Here is a 19,776-nt window from a genome sequence, read left to right as displayed (position 1 = left end):
AATTTATGGATGGGAGTAGATGTCTGATGTCAGCAATGATGAGTAAACCTGCTCTCTACAAGCACAGGCTAGTGCTACTGATGATTTACACAACAGCACATAGCAAGTACTAGGAAAGAGTGAGGCAAAATCTATTAGTCACCATGAAAACATTTGAAACTGAAAAGTTGAATGTTGATTGAAGAAAGGACTTCATTCCTTTACCAGCACAGGCTAGTGCTAATCATTGGTTACAAACCAGCACATAGCATGTATTGGGAAAGGAAATGTAGCACAGATCGTATGGTATTTGGAGTAGATGTCTGATGTCAGCAATGATGAGTAAACCTGCTCTCTACAAGCACAGGCTAGTGCTACTGATGATTCACACAACAGCACATAACAAGTACAGTGGAACTTCGTTAACTCGAAGTCGACGGGACCACGAAAAAACTTCGAGTTATCCGAGTGTTCGAATTAAGCGAGTTATCGTTTTTGGTGAAAACTTTGTTCAATATTTGTCAACATTATATAATCATTATAACTTCGCTCTGTCGCTCATCAGTTTAGTGTGAAGACTGGTCAATACATGTAAATATATATGTAATGTTTCGTTATGTCACTTGTAATTTGGTGTAGTTTTGCCGATATACAGTCACGATAAAGTTTCTTTCACTTAGTCACTTCAATAACGATCTGATGTGCAAGTCATGTTTGCAAAAGGTAAACGATAAAACGGAATTCGACAAAATAACAAGTTATTAATGTCAAAACAAATAACCGTTTAAGTTTAACACAGATTGCATACAAAACGTAACAGAACCATTAACTTTTATTGGACATATATAAAATACTGTTTGATCGGCCTACTTACTTTTTATTGATAACCACGCCATTTCCATGTGTATTAGCACCGGAAGTTGGGCTGCGCATGTGCATATAAAATGTTACTGTAACTGAGTTGGCGTTTTATCCGATTTAATAGACAGCACTGACCGTTACAGTTGTACTCTGAACACCTCGGCAGTAATTACGCTATTGTTTCAGCAGTTTAAAGATTTAATAGGCGCCGGTGACTGTGTCATTTCTACACCTGTAAAAACATCAGCCGGGTAGATCTACCGGTGTGTCAGAGATTAGTTCCGCTTGAGCGAACGGGTAGATGAGTTGTTGACTATCGTGTGTACTGATATCGGCGACCGCCTTGGGAAATTACCTGATGTAAGTAAAGCAGTACTTTTTATCACCAAGACTTGTTGTTATAAGATTCAACCGACAATTTCTTTTATGAATTTATGAAACACTTATAATAGCATGTAGGTTAGTAGCGCCGATATGTTCAGTATTACAAACGGAATTTAGCTCTTAAAAAATGTCGGCGTTTGCCACCGATCGACGAAAATTATACTTCGACTTATTCGAACATTTCAAGTAGGATTTTTATTGTTGGGACCAAATTTTTACTTCGTATTATCCGAGTTTTTCGAGTTATCCGAATTCGAATTATCCGAGTTTTTTTTACTAAGATAAAGAGAGAATTCGGCCGGGACCGGCGAGGTACTTCGAGTTAAGCGGGGTATTCGAGTTATCCGAGTTCGAGTTAACGAAGTTCCACTGTACTAGGAAAAAGTCAGGCAGATTGTATGGATGACCGTTATCAAATCTGAATGGTAGAAATGAATGTTAGTGGGAAAATGATACCATTCCTTTACCAGCACAGGCTAGTGCTAATCATTGGTTACACATCAGCACATAGCAAGTACTAGGAAAGGGAAAGTTTAACAGCATAGTAGTAACAACCTTGTCATATTGGGAGATGATTCTGACTTATATTAACACAGGCTTTTAAGTGCTGATGTTGGTGAATATAGGAATGCATTATGCTAAGAAACAGAAAGACTTACCTTATTGTCTCCCACTGATGTCTTACTTGATAGTGTACGTTAAAGTGAATGACTTTCAAAGTATGAAGCATTGGTTTATATATTGCAAATGGTGCCAGTGTCAGAATTAAACTTAACTCTGTCAACTGATGAGTGTTAGAGAAGAGCAAAACTTTTGACATGGCAGATGTGCAAAGTTTCAATGTGTGTTTTCATAAGGGAGAGGGTGTTTGATTTAAGAAAACAATGTGCTTATGTCAGTGATGTGCAGCCAAGCAAGACCATGGACAGCATGCTCACTATCCAAGCCAAGTTTTAACAGTACAGTATTGGGAGGACAGGGGAGATAACTCAACTAATCCTAAATGTTTGAACATATTCTCTACCAGCACAGGCTACCCATACCAAAAAAAGGTACAAAAAAGTTATACTTTTTTAGGTACAAAAAAGTTATAACTTTTGATGCTAGATTGGAACCATGTTTAAACAGCGGTTCCAATCTAGTACTAAAAAGTTATAACTTTTGATAACTTTTCTGTACCTAAAAAAAGTTATAACTTTTATTAGGTACAAAAAAGGTATAAAAAAGGTACAAAAAAGGTATAAAAAAGTTACATTTCACACAAAAATAGGTATAATTTAGGTACTAAAAAGTTAAAAAAAAGTTATAACTTTTTCTAGGTACTAAAAAGGTACAGAAAAGGTACAGAAAAGGTACAAAAAAGTTATAACTTTTTCTAGGTACTAAAAAGGTACAGAAAAGGTATGAAAAAGGTACAAAAAAGTTATAACTTTTTCTAGGTACTAAAAAGTTAAAAGAAAAGTTATAACTTTTTCTAGGTACTAAAAGTTACAAAAAAGGTACTAAAAAGGTATAAAAAAGGTACAAAAAAGTTTAAAAAAAGTTATAACTTTTTCTAGGTACTATAAAGGTATGAAAAAGGTACAAAAAAGTTATAACTTTTTCTAGGTACTAAAAAGTTACAAAAAAAGTACTAAAAAGGTATGAAAAAGGTACTGAAAAGGTACAAAAAAGGTATAGAAAAGTTACAGAAAAAGTATGGAAAAGGTGCAGAAAAATATAAATACAATTTATGCAAATAAATAAATTTATGTTGTACATCGTAATATTATGTATGTGTGTAATTTAAGTAGCCAAATTAATGGAGTGATTACTTATATAACACGGCTGAAGTAAATCGAGTTCTCCCACAAACAAAATAAACCCGTAACCGATGACGGTAATACGATCATGACACGATGGAGGGGAACCAAGTACACCCACACATGATCCGACATCCAATCAGACAGTCGGATTCATGCCACGTGATCATTTCTGATATTTACTTTCAAAAGACTGGTGCTCGGAATTTCGTTGTGGAAAATGTGCTTTTTGAGTTAAAAAGTGAAGATTTTATCAGTAAGTGATATTGCATAAGTTGAATAACATATTCATTGATGTGATCGTGAGGTCAATGACCTGTTTTGAACTGTACAATGCCGTGTTAAGACAGTGAACACTTTATGCAAAGGCTGACTGTGGCAGCGGTGTTTATGATGGCTAAGTAGGTCACGACCGCGTCACTAACGAACTCCGACCTGTTGAATGTAAACAAAGGCACGTGGCATGAATGTGGTTATTCTAGGACATTCCTTTATACGCCGTTTACGTGAACTAACAGAACAGGAATCTGCATTCCACAATTTAAGATTATCAAAGGAACAATTTAAAATAACATTCCGAGCAAAAGGAGGTCTGACCCTAGAAAAACTGAAGTCAAAAAATGAGCTCCTCGCATTTCACTCCCCAGATATTGTCTTCTTACAAATAGGAGGAAATGATCTTGGCAATATTTCCCCATTCGTCTTAGTACAAAGGATTCTCGAACTTGTAAACGCCTTGTTACTGGTAAACAAAGCAAAATCTGTTATCATCGGACAGTTGTTTTGGAGAGACCCCAGAGTATCTGGGAAAACATACAATGACAAAGTCATCGGGGCCAACCAACTACTAGCACAGGGCACTAAAACAAGTAGGCGGATCACCTTCTGGCAGCACAGAGGTGGATTTTGGAAACGAGACCTGTCCTTCCTGAAGAAAGATGGGGTCCATCTGAATCCAACTGCACAGAGGAAATACCTCCAAAGTGTCAAGGCTGCAATTCTAACAGCTTCAAAACAATTCAATTAAAATAATCAGGTACTGTTTATAATTGTATACTTAATGTAACAGTTTACCTGATGTGTGTTGCCCTTGTTTATGGGTTGAAGTGTAAAAAACAACACAAATGTGATTATATTATCCTATATTTATACAGTTGAAGCATACTTTTAGTACACAAATCACAGGGTAAAGCTTTATGCACACTTGTCCTTTTTTACTTACTAGCTATATATATATATCTGATATACATAGCTTTTTGACAATATTGTACAGTATTTGTACAACATTGCACCAATTCATGGTCAATAGGGTATCTTTATTTAATTGTTGTCATTTAATTTTACACATGGTGTACAGTATTACACCAATCCATGGTGAGTGCGGCCAGCTGGTTGACCGTAATTTTTACACGCGGTGTATAGTATTGCACCAAACTATGTGATGAGTGGCTTGTTGATAAGTATGTGTACAACTCAGTGTACAGTATTGCATGAGTTTACATATATGATTATGTCACACACGGTGTATAGTATTGCACCAAAATATATGGTGAGTGTAGCATGTTGACAAGTATGTGTACAACTCAGTGTACAGTATTGCACAAGTTTACATATATAATTATGTCACATGCGGTGTATAGTATTGCACCAAAATATATGGTGAGTGTAACTTGTTGACAAGTATATTTACAGCTCGGTGTATAGTATTGCACCAAAATTTATGGTGAGTGTAGCTAGTTGACAATGCAAGTTGTTTACAACTTGGTGCATGTACGTACAGCATAGCACTTGTTTACATATATAATTATGGTCAGTCTAGCTTGTACATTAATTTTACAATATGGTAAAAGTTACAGGGCTGCACCAAACCATAGTTAGTGTTTCTTATAGACCCATGATGAAATACAAATCTTATACCAATGTATGGTTATTGATATATATACTAGGTAGTTGTTGCACTATCTTCACAAGTGATTGATGTACATGCATAGTATACATGTTGTACATAATACATATAGACTGAGAGGTACAATATGAATTGGCAATATCATGTACCAATGTTGGATATATATCTATAAGGGTCAGAATTACACTAAATTGACAATTCACATTATTTGGTAATGTAGATTGTGTACTTTATATGCACTTGACTTACAATATGAGACAATTTTAGGTAAGTGAGATAAGATTAAGTTACAGAGTGACAAAAGGAATGCAAATCAGTAAACATTTGGTTTTATCTACACATTCACCGGTCACTTTAGTACCAAGGTGTCATTTTTCCATTGTTAGTGTATATCTAATGGATACCAGAGGTACAATATAAAAAAAAAAAAAAAAAAAAAAGTTTATTTGGTGTACAGTATTACATCATTGGGGTGTCAGCAGGTGCATAAGTACAGGTTAATTTCATTTCACACAATATTGTGGAAATGTATCCCTAGTTCAAGATTCTTGGTTCTTCTATAATTTTTGCAGCATAAAGAGAATGGCCCCTAAAAGGAAAGCTTCTCCGAAAACCCTACCAGCTCCAACAGACAAAGTGTCCACTAGTACTGGTCCTGCCAATGCAAAAAAGAGGAAGTCCACAACAACACCAGCCACTGAACCACAACAATCATCGGACAGTCACATTGACTATGACAAACTTGCGGCAGCCATGTTACGGCAAATGAACTCGCAACAACAGGCGTCACTGCAGACTTCGAATGTTGTTGGGGAAGAGCACGAGATTGTGATACCAACTGGGACAGACACAAATATCCAGAGCCAGACAAATGCTAGTTGTGCTGGATCATCAGTTTCCAACCCTCGGGCAATCTCGGAGCCTAGGAATACGACGCCAGTTACAAACGATTGTAACCCATCACCCATTATGACGTTATTAGAAAATTTATTTGGAAATAAGGGTGAGTGTGTGTCGAATAACCCAGATTCTTCTGCTATAAGGTCAATCGATCTATCAGCAGGCATCCCGTTAGGAGCAGGTATCTCGGATAGAATTAGAAATAAGATCTGGGGGGAAGAATATATTGACTTAAAAATATTACTCCCAAATTATACTGAGGAGCCAGTCGCTGTAAATATCACAGCAGGCTCATTCAATATTAATCCAGGCAAAACACAAAAAGAACCATTGTCAATTGAACAATGGACTACATGTTTCAATACATTCATTGCCATATATATTGTAAAATCACCAGAAGAAGCAGCAAATCTGTTGAAATATGCCACAACTATCCAAGAGATGGCAGCTAACCATGGGGATGTGGCATGGCGTCAGTACGATGAATCTTTTCGTCGTCTTAGGCTAGCTCACCGTCCACCATGGCAAAAGCCAATAGATGAACTCTATACAAAGGCAGCCAACCAAAAGCCTTTTCGTGGCCAACCCCAACAATCGGGCAAACGTCAACAAAATGGACAGCGGCCATTTCGTCCAAAAGTTTGTTTTGCCTACAACAGAGGGATGCCATGTACATCATCCCCATGCAAATTTAAACATCTTTGTCAGATCTGTTTCGGAAACCACACCAAAACAAAATGTTACAAAAGTAAACAATCCTCATCAGGGCAAAAAACCTCATCAGTCAATCCTTCCCACACCAGTTAAATATGACATTCTTGAGAAGGAATTAGAGGGTTATGACCCTTATTTTAAATCCCAATTGATATTGGGATTTTCTCAAGGTTTCTCGATAGGTTTTGAAGGGGACCCAAATATTCTTCATTCCAAAAATCATAAATCAGTTAGAGATAACTTGACAGCTGTGTCTGAAAAGATTCACAAAGAATTAAAGTTACAAAGAATTCAAGGCCCATTTATACAGCCCCCATTCGATCCTTTTATTTGTTCTCCTTTAGGGCTTATTCCAAAAGCTGTCCCAGGGAAATTTAGACTGATTCATGATTTGTCATTTCCAGAAGGGAATTCAATTAATGAAGGGATTCCATCACAAAAGTCAAAAGTTACGTACGATAACATTGATAATGTTATTTCCCTGGTGAAAAAATTTGGCAAAGGTTGTTTCTTAGCAAAAACGGATATCGAAGATGCCTTTCGCATAATTCCGGTACATCCTAATAACTATCGCCTCTTAGGCTTTACATGGAAAAATAGGTTCTACTATGACCGCTGCCTACCAATGGGTGCTAGTAGTTCCTGTCAGATATTTGAATTACTAAGCAACGCACTGCAGTGGATTATGATAGAGAAGTACCAAGCTGCTGGTATGTCACATATTCTGGATGATTTCCTGTTTGTAGGTCCCCCAAATAATGACAAGTGTAGCAAAGATCTAAATACATTTTTATCTTTATGTAAGAGGGTGGGGGTTCCGATCAAAGAAGACAAAACAGAAGGTCCCACTACAGTTCTCACCATTTATGGATTTGAAGTAGACTCAGTCAAAATGGAGTGTAGGTTACCAACAGATAAACTCGAAAAAATGCGAAGAGCTATACACAATATGCAAGTTAGGAAAAAAGTTTTGTTAAGAGAGTTACAGTCCTTGATAGGTCTTCTAAACTTTGCTTGTGCAGTTGTCTGTCCTGGCCGTGCATTCCTACGTCGTCTGATTGATTTAACCTCAAAAACATGCAATCCTCTACATTTCATACGATTGAACATGGAAGCGCGTGCAGATCTGAAAGCATGGGCTAGTTTTCTTGACAATTTCAATGGAAAATCAGTTTTCCTAAATGATACATGGCTAACTTCAAAACACCTCAAGATGTACACAGATGCATCAGGTAGTCTAGGGTGTGCGGGGGTCCTGGGGAGTAATTGGTTTGCTATACACTGGTCAAGCAGCATGGCGCCATTAGCAATCACAATAAAGGAATTGTTTCCAATTGTACTAGCATTAGAGATTTGGGGAGGACAATTAGAAAACCAGAGGATAGTATTTATGTCTGACAATCAAGCAGTCGTACAAGTAATCAATAAACAGTCTTGTCGCGAACCAACTTTAATGAAGTTAGTAAGGCGCTTAGTGGTCACTGCATTACGCTACAATATATATTTCAGATCAGCTCATGTTCCAGGAAAACAAAATATCATAGCTGATAGTCTCTCTCGTTTCAAATTCCAGGAAGCTCGAAGGCAAGCACCCTGGCTAAATCAAAATCCTACAATGGTCCCTCTACATCTACAGGGACTCTAGATCTCACACCGGAAGTGTTACAGTTGCTGTCGGCAGCAACAGCAGATAGGACAAAGACTTCATATCTACGCAGCTGGCAACTGCTTGAACAGTTTATATGGCCAACTCCTATCTCGTTACCATTACCAATACAGATAGTAGGTAATTTTGTGGTTCATTTATTCAATAGTAAGTACAGCCCAGCTAGCATTGCCACCCATGTTTCAGCCCTTAGTTATGTACATAAGCTGCTTAACATGGAAGACATGACTCACTCCTTCCTGATAAGGAAAATGTTGAAGGGGTGTCATAATATGGCAGGGAAGAGTGACTCAAGGCTCCCAATTACAAAAGATATCCTGTATAAGATAATCAATGCCTTAGAAGCCACTGTCGATGATCCACTTGTTCGTATACTTTTACGCACAATATTTCTGCTTGCCTTTAGTGCATTTATGCGTCTAGGTGAACTTGTATGCAAGTCTTACGCAGAATCAAACAAGGTCTTACAAAGATCAGATGTCATACTCATGTCATCAGAATCCCAAACACCGTCGGTCAAGATGATTTTACGACACTCCAAAACCCAGGTAGATCATCATCCTATTTCATTACATCTGGTGTCAAAGAATGGTTTATCAAAATACTGCCCAGTGAGAGCGGTTCAACAATATGTAAATGCCTTTGTTCATACGGATGGCCCCTTCTTCCAGATGGCTAATGGTTCACCAGTCACTTATGCTTTTGTAACGCAACACCTCAATCAAGCAATACATTTTGTGGGACTGGATACATCCTTGTATAAGGGCCATAGCTTTCGAATTGGGGCTGCAACAGAAGCTGCCAAAATGGGCTGTTCTGAAAACATTATTCAGAGACTTGGCCGCTGGAACTCAAATGCTGTCCAAAGATACATTCGTATTAAGGCATTTAGCTTATAAAGATGTGAACTTATAACTTAAAGGGTTTAAGTAAGGAGGTCAGGGTTTGCCTGCTCTTATCTAATTAGGAGCTTCAAAGTTATAAGATCAAGGTCTGCTTGCTTTAATCTTAATATGAGGGACTTAGGAGGTCAGGGTTTGCCTGCTCTTACACTAGAATGATAAATTTAAGAGGTCAGGGTTTGCCTGCTCTTACCTTAGAATGATGAACTTAAGAGGCCAGGGTTTGCCTGCTCTTACCTTAGGATGATGAACATAAGAGGTCAGGGTTTGCCTGCTCTTACCTTAGGATGATGAACATAAGAGGTCAGGGTTTGCCTGCTCTTAACTTAGGATGATAAACTTAAGAGGTCAGGGTTTGCCTGCTCTTAACTTAGAATGATGAACTTATGAGGTCAGGGTTTGCCTGCTCTTACCTTAAGAGGATGAATTTAAGAGGTCAGGGCTTGCCTGCTCTTAACTTAGAATGATGAACTTATGAGGTCAGGGGTTGCCTGCTCTTACCTTAGGATGATGAACTTAAGAGGTCAGGGTTTGCCTGCTCTTAACTTAGAATGATGAACTTAAGAGGTCAGGGTTTGCCTGCTCTTAACTTAGAATGATGAACTTAGGAGGTCAGGGTTTTCCTGCCCTTACCTTAAGAGGGTGAATTTAAGAGGTCAGGGTTTGCCTGCTCTTACCTTAGGACGATTAACTTATGAAGTCAAGGTGTGCCTGCTCTATCACTAGGATGATTAACTTAAGAGGTAAGGGTTTGCCCGCTCTAAAGATGATGAACTTAAGAGGACAGGATTTGCCTGCTCTTTACTTGGCATTATGTACATTTTTACATGTTTATATATATATTATGTGTGTGTGTGTGTGTGTGTGTGTGGTTTTATAATTAAGTTATACAAAACATTTTAAGCTCTGTAAAGGATACATCATTATAACATAATTTGATTTATGTAGGGATATCTTAACAAAGTTTTGCATTTTAACTCATAACTCATGCATACTGTCCATTATACCCAATTATATTCCTAGGAAATACCTTTCAATTGAAACGAATCAATCTCTTGGGACACGATATGTCAGTCACGACTTGGGTGGCGCGGGCCTGAAATGACCCAAATCATTACAGTCCTGTGGCGTATTTTGTGCTCCACCTTTTTGGCTATATAAGATCAAGATATTGTTTATGTTGTATATAATATGAAGATACTGTTTATGTTGTAAATATGTTTAGGCAGCATGGCCGACATTGTTGTTACCATGCCTGCCATGTTATTCGTCATTTAATAAAATGACATTTACTGGAAACAGTTCTTCTCTGTTGTTCTTGATATATACTTGTGACTCATTATAGGTAGCAAAAAACATAGCTAAGTCGTGACTTTGTTATCGTGATGAAGATTTCGACATAAATACAATTTATGCAAATAAATAAATTTATGTTGTACATCGTAATATTATGTATGTGTGTAATTTAAGTAGCCAAATTAATGGAGTGATTACTTATATAACACGGCTGAAGTAAATCGAGTTCTCCCACAAACAAAATAAACCCGTAACCGATGACGGTAATACGATCATGACACGATGGAGGGGAACCAAGTACACCCACACATGATCCGACATCCAATCAGACAGTCGGATTCATGCCACGTGATCATTTCTGATATTTATTTTCAAAAGACTGGTGCTCGGAATTTCGTTGTCCCACCATCCCACCCTTCTTTTTAAAAGCTGTACTTCATCTCAGGCGTAGTTTGTCCTCCACTTTTTTGGCTATATAATAGGCGTATTTTATGCTTAGGTTGTAAATAATATCAAAATACTGTATGTTGTTGGCGTATTTTGTGCTCCACCTTTTTGGCTATATAAGATCAAGATATTGTTTATGTTGTATATAATATGAAGATACTGTTTATGTTGTAAATATGTTTAGGCAGCATGGCCGACATTGTTGTTACCATGCCTGCCATGTTATTCGTCATTTAATAAAATGACATTTACTGGAAACAGTTCTTCTCTGTTGTTCTTGATATATACTTGTGACTCATTATAGGTAGCAAAAAACATAGCTAAGTCGTGACTTTGTTATCGTGATGAAGATTTCGACATAAAAAGATTTTGCTTCAGAATGTTTTTTTATCCAGAAATATACTTATTAAATACATGTCTTCTAGACCAATGAATTACTATTCATAAAACATCACGGAAATCTCCTTTCACTTTGCACATTTTCTTGAAAGACTAACAAAAGCACTATTTTTCGTCCTCATGGAAAGCTTTATTTCGAATAACAGACTCCTTCCATGGATGAACGCAGCAGTCATGTACTATTACACTGTCATACTCCTGCTCCTGTACAAGGCATTATCCACTATGTTTCTTTAGTATATATTATAACTACCGTTTAATGTAAACATAAAACCAACATGTCATCAAGAATTAAGTATTTTTACTGCATAACACAGCACTCTAACTGGACTGTTATTAATACACATTGTATTGTATACTATATAAAATGTGTTAGCTGTTTGAGGCATTGTTACACAGGAAAGAAAAAAGTCTGAAATAATGTAAATGTTCCTCTTCTGGGATCCTTTCCTTGAGATTTGACTGACAATACTGCAAGAACACTGATTTTTCCAGGAGCTGATCAGGGTTCTTCTTGGGATTGACACTCTATAGTCCATCAAAAAGAAAAGAAAACAAAACAGTTAGTGATCTATTTACATATTGTAATGCTGGTTTCGGTGTAATAACTTAATAACTAGGACAGGCTGAGAGTTAATTGGGTTATTATAATTTATTAACTAGAACACTGAAAATTTAAAGGACCCCATCAATTTCATCATGAGGCAATAAATAATATATATCTCCCATAATCATCAAGAACCCATCTGCCTAAATCACCAAGTAATATTGGTTGGAATTATATTGAAACAAAATCTGACCTTGGCCTTTGACCAAGTGACCTTGACCTTTGGTCAGTTGACTCCATGCATTATTATAATGTTTAATTCTGACCAACTTTGCTTTAGCCTTGAAACAAAATATTTAATCAGTGAAAAAACGCAAAATTTGACCTTGACCTTGTCAGTTTACACCTAGTTTAATTCCAACTAAATTTGCTTCATCATGCCAAAACAAAATACAGTCAAACCTCGATGATTCGAACTTCGTTGATTCGAATTTCTCGCTGTATCGAACTTTTTGCTTGGTCCCGAATTTTCTCACTATATAACACTACTAACGAAACTATGTATGATTCGAATTTTTATAAATCGAAGTTTTCGATGTATCGAACTTTTTTCATGACCCGTTAGCTATGATATTATAGGTAATTGACATCTCATGATTCGAACAAAAAAATTACCTGTACTGACCACTGGACAGGTGTTTGTCGTGACCCCTGCGGCAAGATTTCACACCTCTCCCCCAAATGCCCTGACTGACAATAGGGATAACGATAGCGTGTGTTGTCACTCCCAGTCATGGGGTTTATTAATAATCAGACCAAATTGATAGATAAAAAGTGTATTTAGAAGCCATGACATTTAATCACTCCGGTAAAACATTTCGGTAGTCGTCTCTGATAATCTCCGCCGCCATTGAAATCAGCGATCGGTGAGTAAATTTTCGGAACTGTAAAACAACCGGACCAATTTTAAACACAAACAATTAGCGATGGCTTCACTCATATTCAAAGTGTCACGTTTCAAACTTTTACATAAATATCCAAGTAAATCGATTATTTGTCATTCAATCATGCATTCTCGAACCGATCGGCATTCCGTATTTTATATGCACATAACGTAAACGTACGTGTCTTTCGCAGAAAAGCCTAACGACTTACGTAAGTGTGCATTGTACTTCTTTTGTTTCATCTGTTAAACGCGATATAAGTGTTTTGTAACCGATACATATTTTGTTTAATTAATAAAATGCTTAGGTATCATTGATGAAAAGAATTTTTATTTTGTTGTGTTCGAGGTATAAATTAAGTAAACTTTTCGATGTGAGCCTGACAGGCGACGATCAACACGAAGACACTGAGGACATGTAACGTTAACAGATATGGCCAGTATCAAGAAAACATCGATCTATTGTCAACCATGAATAATTCGAAGTCCCGCTGTATCGAAGTTTTTCTGTTAGTCCCTTGAACTTCGAAACATCGAAGTTTGACTGTATTGATGAAAAGAAAAAATTTACCTTGACCTTTCAATCTAATGACCTTCATGAGCTTTGACCCTGGGTTTTGACATAATTTTGTGAACTGTACCTGGCCCATTTCGTGTAAATTTGTCAATAAATTCTAGAATTATTAGACAGCAGCAAAATTAGAGGGCTGGGAGACAGAAGTAATTACTATAGGCTAACAAACACAACTTATCATGTCAAATCAAAAAGAAGATACCCCCAGAGATATCATGTAATTGTATGATTATTATATAAATATCAATTTTATATATATCATATATACAAGACTGTTCTTTAGCCTAAGAAGGAAGAGAAAAGTGATTCCCAAATAAGGAATCACTTTTCTCTTCTTCTAGATCTTATTAATTTGAAAACAGAAGCCTAAAATGTTTCTTTTGAATAAGATCCATAAATAACTTTCTGAGAAACTTCAAAATTATAAAATTCAAAATGACAGCCTGTCAGCCATCTTGCATTGCATACAAGCTAATATATTGGGGGCGGGGATGATCAACTTAAAAGGGAAACTGATGGTGAGAGTAATCAATGTGTGTTAATTCAGCAATAAAACATTTTAAATGAATTCACATAAAATAAAAGAAGAAAGATTCTTCTAAAATTTTCCAATGGTCTATGTATAATAAATAAAATGTGCTAAAATTGTATATAGATTTTACTTTGTAGATCTATTTAAAATACGTATACTTTGACAAATTTTCAATTAGGACTTTATTTTATTGGATTTCCTTGAAATTTCACGCACACAACAAGTAACAATCCCTCTCATGTCTATATATATTTAATTTACCGTAGCCGATTCCGTAGATATTAATTGCATGTTAATTACATTTAAAAAAAAATAGTGTTGTGCGTATAATATATCATAATATTGACCCTGAATGTGAAGGTGAATGATTAAAAAATAATCACTTGGCAAGCAAATTAAACTTACGATTGAAAGATGCAACATTTATAAATCGGCTGTGCGTAGGGGGCGGGTGGTCCGAGGATCATGAATGCTGGTGAATTTAGTCCTGAAACATGAAGTATTTCATATGAACATATTCACTCAATGTTGTTTAATGTATGACGATCGCGAGAGCGACAAAATCTGCGATTCGAAGACAAATTAGAACATAACTTACCCTGATTTCATGTTGTCCGATAATTCAGTGTTTGCCGGTGAAAGGGGTATCATAAGTCGCCAAAAGCTAGACGAAATTTGATATTCTGTTCCCAGTTTGTCGATTGTATTCCGTGAGTGGGGAAATTAAATGTCGCCAATATATACCGTACTGTATATATAACGTGATTTTGTTCTAGGTCTAAGCTTTCATCACGTTTCCGTAAACAAACAAAATGGCCGCCACTTGTAATACAAATCTCCCGCTAAACTGAAGGGAGCGCCGCCTGGCGGTGGGTATACATGTGTATAGTAGGGCCAAGTGAACGAAGAAGAAAAATGTCGAATAAAGTTATTAGGCCGCCTACGATATCATGAGAAATCCTATCGATATTATTATATATATATATTTTAGTTGTTGTTATATATTTTTATTTAATTATTATTATGATTACTGCAACATCGTACTCTTTCACAGTGCACATGATGGCACACATGCATAAGTGTCTGTACAGAGAAACTAACGTGTCATATGTTCTGTTATATTCTTGATACCGATAATATTGTGCACAGGTGAGATACCCAGGTAAACTGGCCAATGCAACAAATCATAGGCAGTCAGGCATGACAACGATGTAACTAATTAATTAACGCCCCAGGACACCGCTATGTCAGCAGGTGAACTGGACACTCCTCAGGTACACAGGTATTTACAAAATTCAATGAGTTCGGTACAGTAGACTGCCGCTAATTATATTCTAATTGATGCCCCGAGTATGAGGTCTTCGGTGATCAGCTTGTGTCTGACGGGGTCGGTTAACTTTTGGTGCGTGGTCCCACTTTTCGTGAGGTAGCCTACACACATGATGTGCACGTTTCAGTAACATCACTAACTAGGCTACTGTAATGCTACGAGATCAATTCTCCTGCAGATGTCCTTTGTGAATAATCTGACGATCTGGCTTATAGATATATGACCAATTGATTGTTTTGTTTAATGTGTTCACTGACAAAACATCGTGTGCGCTGTTTTCAGATTAAAATGTTTATTGCAATTTACGTCATATCGAGATCATAAAAACGCTTTACTTATATGGAGTTAAATCAAAGCGTCTGAGAGTTTGGACGATCAAAATGACACAAGTGTTACACACGTGTGTTTGTTTACCGCTGGAGTTTGTGTCCAATGCGGCATAATTGTGCATGCTACTACAAGATTAATGTCAAAAGCGCAAACATCCAGAAAATATGCGATGCACTGACAAAGACCATGCTATATTAATCCCATTGGGATGAATGAAGCTTGGGTTTTCCGGAAAATATTTTTGTGGGTGAGCGACCCATCGTCCCACGTGAAGTAAATTATATCATCATGTTCTATGTACGTACGTTTATGAACGTCTGTGTTGGGATATAACGAACTGCTTATCTTTTATAACAACTGAGTTTGTTCATGTCGTGACTTATCAATGCTAAGTTGTAATTATTCACGTCCTCTGAGCAATGATTGGTCCTCTGAGATAAAAAGATAAACTTTAAACCCCCCCCAAAAAAAAAACGCATTTCAAGGGTGTGAATATTGTACTAAAAATGCAATAAATTAAAAGTGAATACCTTTTTAGCCCACCTCATCAGATGGTGGGCTATTCAAATCGCCCTGCGTCCGTGGTCCGTGGTCCGTCCGTCCGTCCGTAAACAATTATTGTTATCGCTATTTCTGAGAAAGTACTAAAGGGATCTTTCTCAAATTTCATATGTAGGTTCTCCTTGGTGCCTAGTTATGCATATTGCATTTTGGGACCGATCGGATTACAACATGGCCGACAGGCAGCCATCTTGGATTTTGTCAATTGAAGTTTGTTATCGCTATTTCTGAGAAAGTACTAAAGGGATCTTTCTCAAATTGCATATGTAGGTTCCCCTTGGTGCCTAGTTATGCATATTGCATTTTGGGACCGATCGGGAAACAACATGGCTGACAGGCAGCCATCTTGGATTTTGACAATTGAAGTTTGTTATCGCTATTTCTGAGAAAGAACTGAAGGGATCTTTCTCAAATTTCATATTAAGGTTCCCCTTTGTGCCTAGTTATGCATATTGCATTTTGGGACCGATCGGAAAACAACATGGCCGACAGGCAGCCATCTTGGAATTTGACAATTGAAGTTTGTTATCAATATTTCTTAGAAAGTACTGAAGGGATCTTTCTCAAATTTCATATGTAGGTTCCCCTTGGTGCCTAGTTATGCATATTACATTTTGGGACCGATCGGAAAACAACATGGCCGACAGGCAGCCATCTTGGTTTTTGACAATTGAAGTTTGGTATTGCTATTTCTGAGAAAGTACTGAAGGGATCTTTCTCAAATTTCATATGTAGGTTCCCCTTGGTGCCTTGTTATGCATATTGCATTTTGGGACCGATCACCAAATAACATGGCCGACAGGCAGCCATCTTGGATTTTAACAATTGAAGTTTGTTATCGCTTTTTCTGAGGAAGTACTGAAGAGATCTTTCTCAAATTTCATATGTAGGTTCCCCTTGGTGCTTAGTTATGCATATCGCATTTTGGAACCGATCAGAAAACAACATGGCCGACAGGCAGCCATCTTGGATTTTGACAATTGAAGTTTGTTATCGCTATTTCTGAGAAAGTACTAAAGGGATCTTTCTCAAATGTCGTATGTAGGTTCCCCTTGGTGCCTAGTTATGCATATCGCATTTTGGAACCGATCGGAAAGCAAGATGGCCGACAGGCAGCCATCTTGGATTTTGACAATTGAAGTTTGGTATCGAGATTTCTCAGAAAGAACTGAAGGAATCTTTCTCAATTTTCATATGTAGGTTCTCCTTGGTCCGTCGTATTGCATTTTTGGACCAATCTGAAAACATTGTCGACAGACAACCATTATAGCCAAATCTCAAATTTCATATATAAGTTTCCCTTGTTTAAAAAGCACTGGAGGGATGTTTCTCAATTTATACAGATTAGTAAGAGGAAGGGAAAAAAAGAGAAAAGATCAATCTAACATGGAACCTATTAAGATCATTCAATGGTGGGCGCCAAGATCCCTCTGGGATCTCTTGTTTAATTTTAAATCTATATGTATGTTATTTATCAAAATATTTTTGATGCCTCTCTGGAATGAAAAATGTATCTATGCATGGACAATTCAACACACATTTCGGATTCCAATCACCTGTTACCTAGCTTACCTGTCGTTGAGGTCTTCTAAAGGCGATTCGCCTCTCTGACCCATCACAAATTCCCTACAGTTCACTGATAATTGTATTTTAATCAATTGTATGTACATTATTAAATTAAGATTTCCATTTAAATGGGGATTGAGCTTATATTGATTGAATTACCTGTAATAGAATTTCACTGTCACTGTCTTGTATAATTATTTGTGATTACATTTACAGTAATTATTATGTGTCATAAGCAAACATAAGATTTATTTAGTAATCTTATGGTTGTCCAGAAAAGATACAGACAAGTTTTGCTAAAAATAATCAGTCTTTTAAGATGTTGTAAATATTTTCTAAGTCCAGAAAAGGTACAAAAAAGTTATACCCGAAATTTTCAAAGTCCAGAAAAGGTACAAAAAAGTTATACCTGCAATTTTCTAAGTCCAGCAAAGTTTTGCTAAAATTAATCAATCTTTTCAGATGTTGTAAATATTTTCTAAGTCCAGAAAAGGTACAAAAAAGGTATACCTCAAATTTTCAAAGTCCAGAAAAGGTACAAAAAAGTTATACCTCAAATTTTCAAAGTCCAGAAAAGGTACAAAAAAGTTATACCTCAAATTTTCTAAGTCCAGAAAAGTTACACAAAGTTATACCTGAAATTTTCTAAGTCCAGAAAAGGTACAAAAAAGTTATACCTGAAATTTTCTAAGTCTAGAAAGGTACAAAAAAGTTACATCTAAAATTGTCTAAGTCCAAAAAAGTTATCAAAAGTTACATTCATTAATTCTAAGTTTTCAAAAAGGTACAAAAAAGTTATAACTTTTTTGTACCTTTTACAAAAGGTACAGAAAAGGTACTAAAAAGGTACTAAAAAGTTATAACTTTTTATACCTTTTTTTGGTATGGGTAGTGCTAGCAATTGAAATAAAGCTAGCCTAGCACATGGCAAATAATAGGAAATTACAGAACTATTCAATTTCAGTAATGAAAGTTGCAGCTGGTAAATAATAAAATTGTGTCAAAGTTGTCCACATACTATTCCTCTACCAGCACATGCTAGTGCTAATTGTCAATTACATACCAGCACTTAACTTGTATTGGGAAAGGAAATGTAGCACAGATCATGTGGTATAAGAGTAGCTGGCTGAGGGCAGCAATGAAGAGTAAACCTGCTCTCTACAAGCACAGGCTAGTGCTACTGATGATTTACACAACAGCACATAGCAAGTACTAGGAAAGAGTGAGGCCAAATCTATTGGTCACCATGATAACATCTGAAAGGAAAAGTTGAATGTTGATTGAAGAAAGGACTTCATTCCTTTACCAGCACAGGCTAGTGCTAATCATTGGTTACAAACCAGCACATAGCGTGTATTGGGAAAGGAAATGTAGCACAGATCGTATGGTATTGGGAGTAGATGTCTGATGTGAGCAATGAAGAGTAAACCTGCTCTCTACAAGCACAGGCTAGTGCTACTGATGATTTACACAACAGCACATAGCAAGTACTAGGAAAGAGTGAGGCCAAATCTATTGGTCACCATGATAACATCTGAAAGGAAAAGTTGAATGTTGATTGAAGAAAGGACTTCATTCCTTTACCAGCACAGGCTAGTGCTAATCATTGGTTACAAACCAGCACATAGCGTGTATTGGGAAAGGAAATGTAGCACAGATCGTATGGTATTGGGAGTAGATGTCTGATGTCAGCAATGAAGAGTAAACCTGCTCTCTACAAGCACAGGCTAGTGCTACTGATGATTTACACAACAGCACATAGCAAGTACTAGGAAAGAGTGAGGCCAAATCTATTGGTCACCATGATAACATCTGAAAGGAAAAGTTGAATGTTGATTGAAGAAAGGACTTCATTCCTTTACCAGCACAGGCTAGTGCTAATCATTGGTTACAAACCAGCACATAGCGTGTATTGGGAAAGGAAATGTAGCACAGATTGTATGGTATTGGGATTAGATGTCTGATGTGAGCAATGAAGAGTAAACCTGCTCTCTACAAGCACAGGCTAGTGCTACTGATGATTTACACAACAGCACATAGCAAGTACTAGGAAAGAGTGAGGCCAAATCTATTGGTCACCATGATAACATCTGAAAGGAAAAATTGAATGTTGATTGAAGAAAGGAAAAAACCCTTA

At 36.8% G+C, this 19,776-nt stretch overlaps 3 protein-coding genes and 1 long non-coding RNA gene across 4 annotated transcripts; 3 read left to right on the top strand and 1 right to left on the bottom strand.

Moving 5' to 3' along the window:
• Window positions 1-2,949: 2,949 nt before the first annotated feature.
• On the top strand, window positions 2,950-5,351 carry LOC117320478. The gene has a single exon (XM_033875069.1). The coding sequence runs from the start codon at window positions 3,490-3,492 to the stop codon at window positions 4,051-4,053; it is 564 nt and encodes a 187-aa protein (XP_033730960.1). The 5' UTR covers window positions 2,950-3,489; the 3' UTR covers window positions 4,054-5,351.
• Window positions 3,948-6,804, top strand: LOC117320477. Its single transcript, XM_033875068.1, has 2 exons — window positions 3,948-4,062; window positions 5,505-6,804. The coding sequence occupies exon 2, from the start codon at window positions 5,515-5,517 to the stop codon at window positions 6,637-6,639; it is 1,125 nt and encodes a 374-aa protein (XP_033730959.1). The 5' UTR covers window positions 3,948-4,062; window positions 5,505-5,514; the 3' UTR covers window positions 6,640-6,804.
• A 1,623-nt stretch (window positions 6,805-8,427) lies between these two features.
• Window positions 8,428-9,111, top strand: LOC117320480. Its single transcript, XM_033875071.1, has one exon. It carries the CDS (start codon window positions 8,428-8,430, stop codon window positions 9,109-9,111), a length of 684 nt encoding a protein of 227 aa, XP_033730962.1.
• A 2,253-nt stretch (window positions 9,112-11,364) lies between these two features.
• On the bottom strand, window positions 11,365-15,927 carry LOC117320479. The gene is made up of 3 exons (XR_004531049.1): window positions 14,451-15,927; window positions 14,258-14,339; window positions 11,365-11,784 (listed from the first exon to the last, which is right to left on the bottom strand). It is a non-coding gene; the product is annotated as an uncharacterized LOC117320479 (long non-coding RNA).
• Window positions 15,928-19,776: the final 3,849 nt, after the last annotated feature.

The sequence above is a fragment of the Pecten maximus genome, unplaced genomic scaffold (genome assembly GCF_902652985.1).
Source record: "Pecten maximus unplaced genomic scaffold, xPecMax1.1, whole genome shotgun sequence".
In the NCBI taxonomy this organism is placed as follows: Eukaryota; Metazoa; Mollusca; class Bivalvia; order Pectinida; family Pectinidae; genus Pecten; species Pecten maximus.
This window is presented reverse-complemented; position numbering and strand designations above follow the sequence as displayed.